The sequence below is a fragment of the Cyprinodon tularosa genome, unplaced genomic scaffold (genome assembly GCF_016077235.1).
Source record: "Cyprinodon tularosa strain WSP-4 unplaced genomic scaffold, ASM1607723v1 ctg186, whole genome shotgun sequence".
Taxonomy (NCBI): Eukaryota; Metazoa; Chordata; class Actinopteri; order Cyprinodontiformes; family Cyprinodontidae; genus Cyprinodon; species Cyprinodon tularosa.
The window spans coordinates 1,380,257-1,394,060 of NW_024038652.1; the positions used below are offsets into that span (position 1 = coordinate 1,380,257).

Consider the following 13,804-nt stretch of genomic DNA (forward strand, 5'->3'; position numbering starts at 1 on the left):
TTATATTGGCTCTGTGACTCTTATTATTGTGCACGTGCGCAAACTTCCCTCCACGCGGGGCCAGGGGATAAATGCCAATTATCCAATTAACGCCGTCAGCCAAAGGTTCGGCCTCATCGCTGCCTTTTTCCCAATTAAACAGAAACGCGTGAAAGCTGTGCTCTACTTAGAGAAGGCCGACCGGGACACGCGTGTCTTTCTCAGAAACAGAAAACACTGTGAATGTCCAGTGGGGTGGGGGGGAGAAAAACAAATAAGTTAGTGTGAGTGAAGCACGACAGACAGAAATATGCAGGCTTTAGTGAACGCCTTCATGCGCTGCCTCTCCTTCCTCCTGCCTCCTTCTTGGCTTTGTGTCAGCTCTTGCCTGTGGGTTGGGAATGACTGTGAAGACGCGCTGCAGCGGCCCAATCCGAGAGCTCGTTTCAAAAGCAAAAAGCCTCTTACATATGAGGAAGTGAGGGTAGCAGCGGCAGCAGCAGAAGGAGGCTCCAGCCCCTCGCTCTCATCAGGTCCAGGCTGCGTCTCGCTGGCCGCTATAAGCCCCGCTACACTTCAGGGCCCTCCGGCGGCTCGGATCTGGATCGGGGCTCTCTGGCGAGCCGTGGAGCGCGTCCTTGGAGCCCCCTGGGTCTTTCTCCGCTATCGCTGCTGTCCGAAGAAGCATCGATCGGCTTTGCGCATTCCGCGTCCTGCCCGCGCCTTAGAGCCGACCCAGATTAGAAGCTTCCAGGGAGCCGCTGCCACCCCGGACCGGGAGGGACCCGGCTGGAGCAACATGAGCGGGGTCCCCGGCGCGAACCCGACGGATGCACACGCGGACCAGAGCGTTGATGAGATCATCACCGTGGACCAGCACTCCCAGGAGATTGGGACGGTGACCATCACGGTGGCGATCCAGGCGGCGGAGGACGAGGAGCCTGATGAGGAGCGAGCCGGGAATGTGGAATGCCTCCGAGGGAGCTGCAGCGAGGACGAGCTGGGAAGGCACGACAAATCAAGGTAGGACTTTACTGCTCCATATGCGTGATTGGGTTTAAGAATTCACGTAAACATGTGAAGTTCCTCCCTAACAACCACTCTGACTTCAGCTGGAGGTGGAATAATGGATGTAATGAAAGCTGATCAGCTGTTAAAGTGGAGGAGCCTTAATCTTGTTTTGTCAAATGTTTAAGAAAACACACAAAACAAAAGCAGAACAAAAGAAACTGACATTCCGACAGGTGTGGTGTCCCTGTGACGGCAAAACAAAGCCGCGTTAACCCACTCTGACATGGTTTCCTCAGACGCACCTGATGGGTTTTACCACTATTACCGGGAAGTGTTTCCAAGGCTGTAAAACAGACACCTGAGTCTGGAAGGACGGCAGCCTTCGCTTTAATCTAATTCCCCTGCGTCATGGCTGGCTATTTTTATCCTCTGGTCTATAAGGTCCCCACTCTGTGCGCGCAAAACAGTGAGTCAGTGTGTGGTGGATAGGGTAAGCCAAAGGTTAAGATGGGTCAGGCTTTACTCCAGGCGTTTTGTTTTTACTCACAGGTTGGAAAACAGATCTCTGCTCATGATAAACTGATTACTACAGCATTCCTTTAGATAATCTGTTTCAGTTTGATTAGAAATAAGGGTTAAATTCAGATATTCAGCATGACTTTTGAATACTAGAGGCTGCATGTTTCAGAAGTCCTGTGGATGTGGGTCCCTGGCTGCATGGTCAGTCTGCTGGGAAGCTGATTGAAGGGGGGTGTGTGAAGGAGGGAGGAGGTGATGAGTCATGCACAAATTTCATTCAGCCCCTCACTCCAATCTACAGGAGTACTCTGCTTCGGTCCCGGTGGGCTTGGGGCCATAACATCAGCTACATGATGATGATGATGAAGAAGTTGGTTTTAGGGAAGTTAAACTGTGTAGCACTGATTGGGTAATTTAATGTCCAGGGAAAAGGAGCAGTTGAAATAGAAGACAAACCATAAATGTAAATAAGATTCATTTTTTTCATAAATGGCAGAAAATGCAATGTCTAAAAAGAAGACATGTGACAAGTTTTGTTTTTAGTTCTGAATTAAGGGTGAGAATATCCATCCATCCATTTTCTGACACGCTTTATCCCAGCTGGGGTTGTGAGGGGTGTCTATCTCCAGCTGTCTACGGGCGAGAGGCGGGGTCCATCCTGGACGGATCGCCAGTCCATCGCAGGGCGACACAGAGACAAACAGGACCATCATTCATGCACACACTCACACCTAAGGAGAATTTAGAGAGGCTAAGGGTGAGAATATTTGTCATTATTTTTGGCACACTCCTGTTTTGTTTTTGTTTTAACATGTTTGTTCCAGAGCTGCAAAATAAACTATTTTACCTAAACCTCTTTTTTAGGATGTTTCATGTCCAACAAAGAACTATTTGGCATCAGAGCTGATTTTTATTTTTTTCAAAGCAAACTGCTTCTTTTTTTTATCACTCTGGAAGCAGCGATTTGGCTGATTTGATGCCAGAAAAAGCACAATAACAGAAGTCATTCTGAACATAAATCTTTTTCTTTTTTTTCAACCACCATTCCTCGGTTTGTCTGGTTTTGATTCTAAACCCTTAATTCTATGATTTTAAAACAGTAGTAGGCTGATTGTTCTTCTAAAAAAAACTGAAATATTTTCACTTATTTCAGATAATAAAATGAATAGTATACAGATTCATTACAGAGTAAAGGTTTAAGGTCTGTTCTCAAAATTTGGTGCATTCTGATGCTTTTGCTAAAAAAGCTGATTGTTTATGACGTATTTTCATGGAAAGTTAAGTAGAAGGACAAAGTGAGGTAGGAAAATGTGCCCCAGCAACAGATGACCACGGTCTTTTGATAGATTCGGGAATATAAGGAAGCTCCATAGAGTGGAGTCTGACAGACACATCAGAACTGTTATCTGGGCGGAAGAGAAGAACCGGAGTCTCAGTGGTCTGAGGTCTGCTTTTCAGATGCAAGTAAAGTTTGCAACAATCAGTAAATAATAGTCACAAAGTCTGGAGGAGCAAACTGGCCTGACCAGGAAGTCAACAGGAAGATGAGGCAACAACAGACCCAACATCCAGATGACCTGAGGACTGCTTCTTCTAACACGTCAGCTCCTTATAAAAAATGTTGTATGATCTCATGCAATTTAATTTTGAGAGCTCTCGTTACTGTTTTTAAGCTTTATTACAAGACATGAAGGTTAGACATGTACATGTTAGACATTCTGTGTAATGAAACTATATACCATAATGTAAACATTTCCCTCTGAGTAACAACTATTGAAAATCTTCAAGATCTCCTACTTTGGGATGCATGTGAATGTTGGGTCTGAATCAGAGATGGGAAGTAACGAAGTACAAATACTTCGTTACTGTACTCAAGTAGATTTTTCTGATATATTTACTTTACTTTACTACTTATTTTTATGGCGACTTTTTACTTCTACTCCTTACATTTTAAAAATTGTCTCGTTACTTTAGTTTTGAATCATTTTAATGGAGTTACCGTTATTATTTTTCACGTCATCAATACCAAATTCAATCTAATTGGATGGGAATCTACGTTGCATTTGACGCACCACTACAAGATGAATCAACAGATTCGGCGGTATTCATTGGCGGCAAATCATTGCAGCTTGGTGGCGGTGGCGTTAGCATAGTAGCATGGACGACGAGATGATTGAAAATGAACACAACGGAGATCTAGTCCTATTGGCAGACATCCATTTAAAATGTAGGCAACGGCATGAAAAAAGTGGTTTTTACTTTTATACTTTAAGTAAATTTACAAGCCTGTACTTTGTTACTTTTACTTGAGTAAAGAAGTTTAATCAGTACTTCCACTTTTACCAGAGTATTTTTTAACACAAGTATCTGTACTTTTACTCAAGTACGGAAAGTGAGTACTTTTGCCATCTCTGGTCTGAATCCTAAATCATTCCTGGGTTTCTAGAAGTCTTTTGAATTCTGATCTCTGGCACACACTTTTTTTTGACCAACTAGATTCTGTTTTACCTTAAAACATTTTAGGAAATGATCAGCCATCTGATTTTTATTTTAGTTTTTTATATAGACAGCTGATGATTTTTGGAGACTGATCATGTTTTTACAGAGCTAATCTATATAGTGCAAGATATATTGTAATGTGAGCGAGAGTATGCATTAATGTATGAGGAAATAACTGGGTCAAAAATGAACCCACATATAGTCCTGCCTGTCAGATGAGAACTGATTGCACTTTTTTTTTTTTTTAAAGGTACATTACAAGACCCTCTGTGAAATGTTGGAATTAAAAACTTAAACATTAAGCAGTGTCTATTAAAAGGCATCAAAGTTTTATAGTACAAAAGTGGGTAATGTGTTTTACGTTGTTGTAAATGTAGGGAAAGTTACAATTGACATGAATTAAAGGGACACTATGCAACATTTTTCAGTTAATTAATGTGTTCCATAACGTTATGGATGATTAAATGAGTCATTTCAGGTTGAACAAAGGTATTCTCGGCCGCCCTGGTGGTCTGTGGGGGAAATACTGCACTTGCAACTGCAGGAGCACCGACCCGCACCCACAGGCTCAGAAGTCTCGTGAGAGTCAGTCTTGCTTTACGGCGAGAACTGCTACACCCCCCAGTTAAAAGCATTCTCGTTGCAAGCACAGTGGCAATCTTTGTGCAGTTATGCTACGTTCACGCAGCAAAAGCAGCAAAATCGCATCTGCTGCTTCATTTTTGCTGCTTGTACCAGTTAGTACTGACGCGCGGCTGAAGCAGTTTTGCTGCTCTGGCTGCAAAAGTGTGTCTGACGCGCGGTGGGCGGAGCTTCACTATCCTTTCTCTGCCTTGCAGCTATATTTGCTGTGATCAGTGGGAATAAAGTAGTTTTAATATGTTTTTAAGTGAGAAAATACACCTGAAAACGTAATCAGTGCAGTCAGTTCATCCAGATTATTATCCTGCCTTCAATATTTTTTCTGTCGGAGCCGCTCAGACCCCCACATACCAGGGATGCGCCGACAGTATGGATCCCTTCATCAGCAGCGGTTCACCGAGGCAGCTGGTAGGTGTTTTTCATCTAAATAATCCAAACTGCATATTCTGCCGGCAGATTTCTGCCTTTTAAGTTAATTTAGGCGTCAATAAACTGTTTAAGAGGAGTGATCATCAGCGCTGTGTCTCTCTCCCTGCGTTAAACGCACCCGACGCGCTGCTGCAGCCGCTCAGACGTGCAGCGCCTGCAGCTCAAAACGCGCTGCGGGACCTTTGCATGTAAACTCGCTGCTTCTGTCGCGCCAGCTACATCCAGTGTGAACGCAGCGTTAGTCATTCGCTGCTAAGCTCAAAACAACCGCGCCTGGCTTGACGGAGAAACCAGGAGAACAGCTGAGCATATTTACGACAGTGCACTTTTACTTCCGCCCTCTGGAGGGAGCCTCACTGGAAAATCAACACCGGTTGCATAGTGTACCTTTAAAGCACTAAACCTCTCTGTAGGTAAGGAGGGAGGGGAAAAAAAACAAAAGTAATTTGCATAAAAGCAGAGAAATATATGGAGGTAATTTTGTTTCATCATTGATGCGAGCAAGAACATGTTTTATAAACTGGTTTTCAGTGAGGGGAATTATTTTTTTTTTTACATCTATTTAATATTTTCAAATTTAATTACTTTAGATTTCTGTCTTAGATTGAGTTTTAAGAATAGCTTTTTTTTTATTTCATTTTATAGATTAGATTAGCTTCACTTCTGGGGCTTTGCTCTGAAGTGAGGAGTGAAGACCCATTTCTGGAGGTCTACATGGATACTTATGACTAAAACCGTCAATGTGTGCATCAAGCACCATCTTTTCTATATGCATTGAAGTTAAGAGAATGTGATCTGTGAAATGCAACAAAAAATTTAATTTGGATGGGATTGTAAGCAGTTTTAAATTTAATTTTTGGGTTGCATTTTTTCACATTTAAATTTACAAAATGTGTTCTTTGCTTGCAACAATAATGGTGCAAAAGTCACTCCATAGATTGGAGTTGTAAAATCATAATAGATCTATAATAGTAATTTAAAGATGTGACTGTAGCTCATTGAAGAAAAACTGGTTTTGGGGGGTGTGAATCAGTTTTTGTAGCTTTGCAGAGCTGGGTGTCAAAAGCACATTCCCCGAAAAACTAAATGGATTATGAATCAAATGGGGGGCTAAAATGGGTCCCTGTGGAACACCAATAGGGATTGTGAGCTAAAAGTTCTCAACTATAACTACTGATTAACTACTGACATGCACAATTTTAAACCAGTCATGTAAAGAATATCATTTAAAGAAAAAGTCGTGCAGATAATAAAAATATGGGATTATAGAAATGTAGAGATTGGATCTAGAAGATCTATGGTTCAGTTAGATGCCAGGTTTTTTGTCATGTTCAACTGTTGGAACCCAAATAAGTAGCTTAGATTAAGATGAGGCTAGTTGATATTTAGTATTTACACAATATCTTAACATATATAAATTGTGGTTAAAGGTTAAAGAAATGAACAATCTTAATGAAGCTTTTTTTATTATTGAGGTTGATATGTTGAACCACCATATTCTCTGTGGGAGGGAGAGTCTGTGACTGCTCCCTTCAGATGGAGGGCCCTTGGCAGTTTCAGGACTTCATGGATTTGGACATGAGGTCTGGTTCTAAGGCACCGAGCCCCAGCTTGTTGACGGCTGTAAGGAAAAATGTGAAAGTAGGAGGGGGAAGCAGGAAGTCGCTGGTTGGTTTAGAGAGAAATGTCAGAATGAAGCTGCTTCTCTTCCAAACATTTGTAAGCCTCTGGTTTATCGTCTTAAAGAAGCGTGCAACAGTTGTGATGTGGGTGCTTTAGTTTGAAACATTGAAACACTTAAATTTCTCAGCTAATCTCCCGACTGTGATCCATGTTCTCTTCCCACACACAGTGGTGCAGGCACCAGTGGAGGGGAGTTGGAGGAGGAGAGCTGGCAGCCCCCAGATACGGAGCTCATCCAAAAGCTGGTCACTCAGATCGAGTACTACCTGTCTGATGAGAACCTGGAGCACGACGCCTTCCTGCTTAAACACGTCAGACGCAATAAACTGGGGTTTGTTAGTGTCAAGCTGCTCACCTCGTTCAAAAAGGTAACCATGACTGCAAACATTCACCAGCGATATCATTTGAATAAGCAAACCTCTAAGGTAGATGGCTAACAAGGCTATAATGAGCAGAGTTACTATGTGTCTCTAACATGCTAAATACCCCGCTGCAGGCTATTTTTATACATTTAATGAAAACGTTTTCTTTGTTCTCAAGTTCCAAAGTGAGACATCCAACCGCAATTTGCATTTCTAACATTTAATGAAAGCATCTCGAAAGAGCTTTTTTTTTTTTTTTTCTTGTTTGTATTTCCGTTTGACACAGAGGCTGATTGTGTGACTGGATGTTTCTAGTGTCAGCGTGACTACCCATGGCTGTTTTTTTTATAATGATGTTCTCACATTGATTCACAACAGCAGGTGCTACTTTAGGCTCATGCATATTGGTTGGCTTGTAATTGTTTCCATCTGTTTATGCCGGAATATCTCACTAGGCTAAACATGGCTAATTTGGACTGAGGAAGAACTGAAGTGTAAGAACAACAATGCATAAAGGTAGATTATCAAGGTATAAGCCTAATCTAAAAGGACCGAAATCCAGCTGATCATTAAAAGATAAGGCTATATACTCGATGCCTGTTCTGATAGTGTTATGATCGTCCTTTTTGAGCATAAATAGAACCTCAGCACCGGGTGCCATGGGCTGACATAAACAGACATGGGCAGACTACTGGCAGTACCGCTGAACTACAAGAAAGCTAGAGAGTGGCCGATGACACAGCTGCTAGATGCGTCCCCACCTTGCTGTAATGTCTGGTGGGGGGGGGAGGATGGGGCTTAGCACTGCTAACTCTTGTAGCATTCTCAGCCAGGATATGTTCTCGCATGTCTATTAACTAGTACCCCATTTACACTACCCTTGAAAAACGGTGTCGAGACCGGTCCGAGCTCGGATCAGTTAACCAGGCCGAGCTCGGTTCTGACGACCGTTTACACATCACGCTATCTCGATTCCTCGCCTCCTAGTGACGATCTGCGGTATTACTGCCAGTATTAAAGGAGGAAATCAAGCAGTTGGTGGCGGTAATGCACCAAAAGTTATTTGCCAACCACCATAAAACACAAGAAGAAGAAGACGAAGTAGGAGGGAATCGAGCAAATTAAAATGGCGACGCCCGTCACATTCAGAAAGTTATGCTTGATTATTATTGCTGTACTTCGGTGTTATTTAAAATGCCATTATTTAAAATTTTGCGTGGAGAAGATTTCGATTGTTGTTTATAGTTGAAGAAGTTGTTGTTCTTCTTCTTCTGTTTCTGGAGGGGCATTACCGCCACCTACTGGAATGGAGTGTGAATCGCGATGTGCAGCCAGACGGAGATGATGCGTTCTGCTCATGCGCTCTTGTTATCAGAGAACCGAGCCAGGAAAAAGCCGAGCCCACCTCTGGAACTGGTCTGCAGTTAGCTCGGTTCGGTTGTGTCTAGCTCGGTTCAGTTCAGTTTGCTTTCCATTTACACACGATAAGTTATACCAGTTACTGAGCTCGGACCGGTCTCTGCACGGTTTTTCAAGGGTAGTGTAAATGAGGTATAGGACTTCAAACTGCTTCCCGAGCTTTAGCTCCAGTATAAGTCGGGCTGTTTTCCTAGCGCAACTCAAGCTCTTTTTAACTTGGAATAAAACGTCTGATTGCCAGTAGGATGTCATAATTTTTCATTTAAAACATTTTATGCAACCAGTGAGTTGGTAGAGTATAGTTTCAGAAATAGTTCAAATAATATGACTGCACCTTTAAGTATAAAGATGAGAATGTCTGTTGGACCAATTTTAAAAGTCAAAAGGATCTCTGTTCTTGCTTATGTAGATTTTGTCTCATTGCAGGTTAAACACTTGACTCGTGACTGGAGAACAACTGCCTATGCACTAAAACACTCCAAAATCCTTGAGCTCAATGACGAGGGGCGAAAGGTGCGCCGCAAATCAGCTGTACCGGTCTTTGCCAGCGAATCATTGCCCAGCCGCATGCTACTGCTGAGTGACTTGCAGAAGTGGCCCGAGCTGGCTGCTATCACTAAGGATAATGGAAGCAATGAGGGAGGAGCCACTCAGCAGGAGCAGCTGATGAAGCTGCTGCTCAAAGCATTTGGGACGTACGGAGCCATTGCCTCAGTAAGAGTCTTAAAGCCAGGGAAGGACCTGCCGGCAGATCTGAAAAGGCTGAGTGGGCGCTACGCTCAGCTAGGCAATGAGGAGTGTGCGATTGTGGAGTTTGAGGAAGTGGAGGCTGCTGTAAAAGCCAATGAGGCTGTAGGGGGGGAGGATGGAGGAACCAGTTCGCTGGGGTTGAAAGTGGTCTTGATTGGAACAAAGCCACCAAAGAAAAAGGTACCCAAAGAGCGACCTCGGGAAGAGGGGGGGATGCGAAAAAGTCGCTCTCTCAACAGCAGAGTCCGAGAGCTTCAGTACCATGGCGATGACTCTGCATGCAGCTCATCGGAGACGGAAAGCACCCCCACTTCACCCAGGCTGGCAAGAAAGTCCCAATCCTGCAACAAGCTAAGCCCTACCACTGCTGGCATCAGCTTCCAGAACAATCATCTGAGTCCTGGTATATCGCCTCGTAACAGCCCATGGTCCAGCCCCCGAGCCAGCCCCTGTCCTCAGCGCAAAGCATCCCACACCCACAAGTCTCCTTTGGCTAGCGATGGTAGGCTAAGCCCTGAAGCTGGGCGCCGGTGGGCAGACTACTCCTCGGACAGTAGCCTGACCCCTTCAGGGAGCCCGTGGGTTCAGCGGCGCAAGCAGGTGGCGTCTCAAGAGAGCAGTCCGGTCGGCAGCCCCATGCTGGGGCGAAAAATCCAGAATGCTGACGGGCTGCCGCCAGGTGTAATGAGGCTGCCAAGGGGTCCTGATGGAACCCGTGGCTTTCATGGAGTCACTGTTGCTGAGAGGGGAAAGACTGCCGCCACGCAAACTTGATAACACGACACAAGTTGATGCTTTCCCATCCAAATCCCAGAAAAAAAATCAAAATTGTGAGGTTCCTGGCCTTGCTGCTCAGCTCCCCTCCTACATTTGAGACTGTGTGTAGATATATTTTTGTTGAGTGCATCAGTTTTCAGTCTGTTATATTTTTATACAACATTTTGTGTTACCATGGTAATGTTAGAGGATTACCAATGGAAAAGAAAGTGAATGTAAACTGATTATGGCTTTGAGAGAAAGACGGATGCCATTGAAAGGAACCTTGTTGCCCCTCATTGCGACATGGTCCCTTTGTGGCATCTGTAAGGGACCACAATGCCTCCATTTCTCTCTAAACTTCTTCTCTTTGAGTTGAGCTAGAGAAAGAACACCTTTTGCTTTTTCAGCGTAAACTCTTGTCCAGTGTAAAAGTTTGCAACATCGTCTGTTGGATGACATGTGGATGTTGGAGTGGCATATGGGCACATGGACCTGGATATCACCATATGCCTTTTCTGTATTTGTCGAGCATAAATTCTGTTTTTCAAAAGCTGTTTGAATTGAGGCCATACCAGCTCCACTGCCATAACCGGATAAACATCACGTTTTGGTTTGGTTCAGTTTTTATTATTTTTATTTCATTATGTTCAACATGCTTTTGGCGTTTTGTAGGGATCTCCTCTAAGCCCTGCGCGTGTTTAGCAGGCAGCTGCTTTATTTATATTATTTTAGCTTTGTTTTTTTCCAGTCTAAGCCCAAAGTGGGGTTTTGAGGGAGATTCGGGTCAGGAGGGATTGATGCTCTCATGTGTTTGAGGGGGGGGGCGGGGATTTGCCTTCACTTCAGAGCTGGGGTATTTGTACACTAAAATTCCTATTGTACAAATAAATCACTGAAACTGCAGTTTGACTTTTTTCTTTATTTGAAAAAAAATCAGCAAAACAAGCTCAATTTTTCTTAAATGCTTGTCAGAGCTTTTGTGTGGGAACAGAAATTATACTTAACTGCCTTTCTGACATGCATTGGGGATAAAGAGTACATGCTTCCATTTAAATGTCAGGTTTTTGTAAATTTCCTTATTTTAGGAAAATGATAAATCATTTTAAAACTTTTCCTTGTCTGACAAACTGAAAGGTGGATCTGTTAAGGGGAGTATATTGGTACGCGTTTTGATGAATGAGGGCGAGTTCAGATTCTGTAAAGCTCATTTCTACATGCCTGCTAGCGTTGAAATGGCCTCCTTCCCTGGGTAATTGGTCTTTCTGGAACCAAGGGCTCGATCGGAGTAATTCAAAGCCAAATTCCCGCACTCCTGCCCTTGCGTACTTCATTGCATGTTCCTGCTGAGGGTGCAAAGTGTGTCCAAGTCCTCCAGATCACTCTTTTGCCCCACTCACCCCCTATATACCCTTGATTCACACTTGAGATAACCCTGCATCAAGGTGGGCTTCAGTGAAGTGAATTGCCCACAATTTATTGGTGCATGTGACGTTTTAAAAAAACAAAAAAAAGTGCAAATGGGCAGATTAAGCTCCTGTGCTTTGCCATTTGAATTTGATGAACATTAAATTCCTTGTAAAACATCCACATCCATTCAATTCTCCAGAACCTCTGGTTTTGTTGATCAGAGGATGAGTTTAAGATTTATGTTTAGAGATTTTTTTTTTATTATTTACAAACCTAAATAAGCATAACCTTAGATCCAATAAAACATGCAAAGCCATATCTCAGCCCTTAAATTTCAATTAAGATGACTGTTTAAATTCATCACATTTCATTAACCTTCCCAAACGAAATGGAAATATTTATGATGCATACTTGCCAATAAATGCATGATTTAATTATTAATCTGTCAAATACTTATTCAGCATTTACTCAAATACCACTTAATATATCAAAAAGTACCAAATGGCCCATTCCTCCAAGAGATGAAGAAACCCAATTTAAAAAGCCAAACCGAAAACATGTTTGAGGAAATTTTAAAGAAGCTGATAAATTTTGTTCAATTAAAAAGGAAAGAATTGCCTGTATTTGCTGCATCTGTGTTCTGCTCTTGCATTACATAATTGATTAATCATGAATGATATTTCAAATGTTTAATTTGCTCACAGATTCTACATTGACAGTTTAAGTTGTTTTTTAAAGAGATTTAGATACATTTTCTTAAAACTATGAAAACATAAACTCCAATTAAAATAAGTTATGAAAGGTCTGAATTAGTACTTAGTAAAAACGGGGAGCTGTGGACTCGGACCCTTAAGTGTTCTTCCTCCAAGTGCAGGTTTTATAGTGGGGCTTAGTGTGAGTATTGGGATTGGGGCCAAATTTGTAAGGACATTTGGCCACGGCGGAGGGTGTCTGCATTCGCCATAATTGCTAACCAAAAGGTGCTAAAAGGAAGGAGAAGCAGGTAGCTTCTTGGTGCTAATTCAGTTAGCACAGAGACTTGCTGACATTTCTAGCCAATGCTAGGAGCTTTATGGCTGCCCACAATCAAACCTCATGGAGTTTAACAAAAATACATCTTTTTGTGATGAAGGGCAAAAAGCAACATCATTTTGACTTTAGGCTAAGCGGAACACTTCTGTTCCTTCCCTGCTAGACATTTCAGGCATTATAAACTTGTAAACTTCATTTTTATGTGATCTTTCTTTTGAAACTTCTGTCTAAGCAGTTAGAAATGTGTCAGAAAAGGGCGTGCAGGTGGAGCGGTGGTTAGGGCGGAGACCTTAGTCCTCGGCGCAGCCAACCCAGGTTCCAATCCGACCTGTGGTCCTTTGACGCATGTCTTTTCCCCTTTCCTGTCAGCTTACTGTCGAAAAAACGAGCCACTACTGGCGTAAAAAAAAAAAGAAATGTCAGAAAACGAAAATCCAGTATAATTGAAAATAGTTGCTTCATATTTACTGCAGTATTTAATATAGACCTTCAGATGTTCATTACACTATTATGTTGATGATGATGCCTAATCTGTTCATTCTTGTTATAGAGTGTTTGACCATATTTCTATCATCTTACACAATACTGCAAATAACATACAATAAACATTTGACTATTAAAACATATACAGCTAATTAATACAGTATCTTCATAGTACCTGCTCTACCTGTTTCTCTCCTCACTGCTCCTCTTGCTGCTTGGACCAAAGCGGAGGTCTGTTTGACTCGGCCTTTCCCACATTATCCTGTTTTCCCTTTAGTGAAGAATATCAACACAGTCAAAAGTTAAAATAAAAGAAATTAAAACAATATATAATTTCACCATCTTTCAAAAGGTTCATTTCGTCATTTCACCACATTAAGATGAAATAAAAAGAAATTAGTTCTGCAGGTTCCAGAGCAGCCCAATGTCAAAGTATGAAGTTGTAAAAATAACTATAAATAAGTATAATTAATAAATAAGATAAAATATGCACATTTAGGTCATTATGTAAAACAAACAAATATAGGAGTCTACAACATTACAGCTGTAAATAACAGTTTACAAAGTTACCACAGACTAGTTTTTACTTTGAAAATTAACCGGATATTTTATTTTATACACAATTCCTGACACTGCTCAGTGCTGTCTGCATTCAATATCCAACACTGAGTCACCAACGCTGAGTAAACGTTTCATTTTCAGTTCAAGACGTCGCTAATGTATCAATCGCATTATGAATATTGATTCAGCTGCTGGATATTGACTGATCGGTAGCGACAGTTAAATCATCTTTGGTTCAATGTTCCTTTGCTGTCCGAGTATTTTGCTGG

The 13,804-nt window shown here is 42.2% G+C and overlaps 1 protein-coding gene across 1 annotated transcript; it reads left to right on the plus strand.

Annotated features, from left to right (window-relative positions):
* Window positions 1-253: 253 nt before the first annotated feature.
* larp6a (La ribonucleoprotein 6, translational regulator a) lies at window positions 254-10,955 on the plus strand. The gene is made up of 3 exons (XM_038282623.1): window positions 254-1,002; window positions 6,932-7,130; window positions 8,970-10,955. Exons 1-3 carry the CDS (start codon window positions 290-292, stop codon window positions 10,065-10,067), a joined length of 2,010 nt encoding a protein of 669 aa, XP_038138551.1. The 5' UTR covers window positions 254-289; the 3' UTR covers window positions 10,068-10,955.
* The last annotated feature ends 2,849 nt before the right edge of the window (window positions 10,956-13,804 follow it).

Coding starts and splice junctions, on each gene's coding strand:
- larp6a (XM_038282623.1), top strand. CDS start 290: ATGCAGGCTTTAGTGAACGCCTTCATGCGCTGCCTCTCCTTCCTCCTG. Junction 1,003..6,931: donor GGAAGGCACGACAAATCAAG/GTAGGACTTTAC, acceptor TCCCACACACAG/TGGTGCAGGCACCAGTGGAG. Junction 7,131..8,969: donor TGCTCACCTCGTTCAAAAAG/GTAACCATGACT, acceptor GTCTCATTGCAG/GTTAAACACTTGACTCGTGA.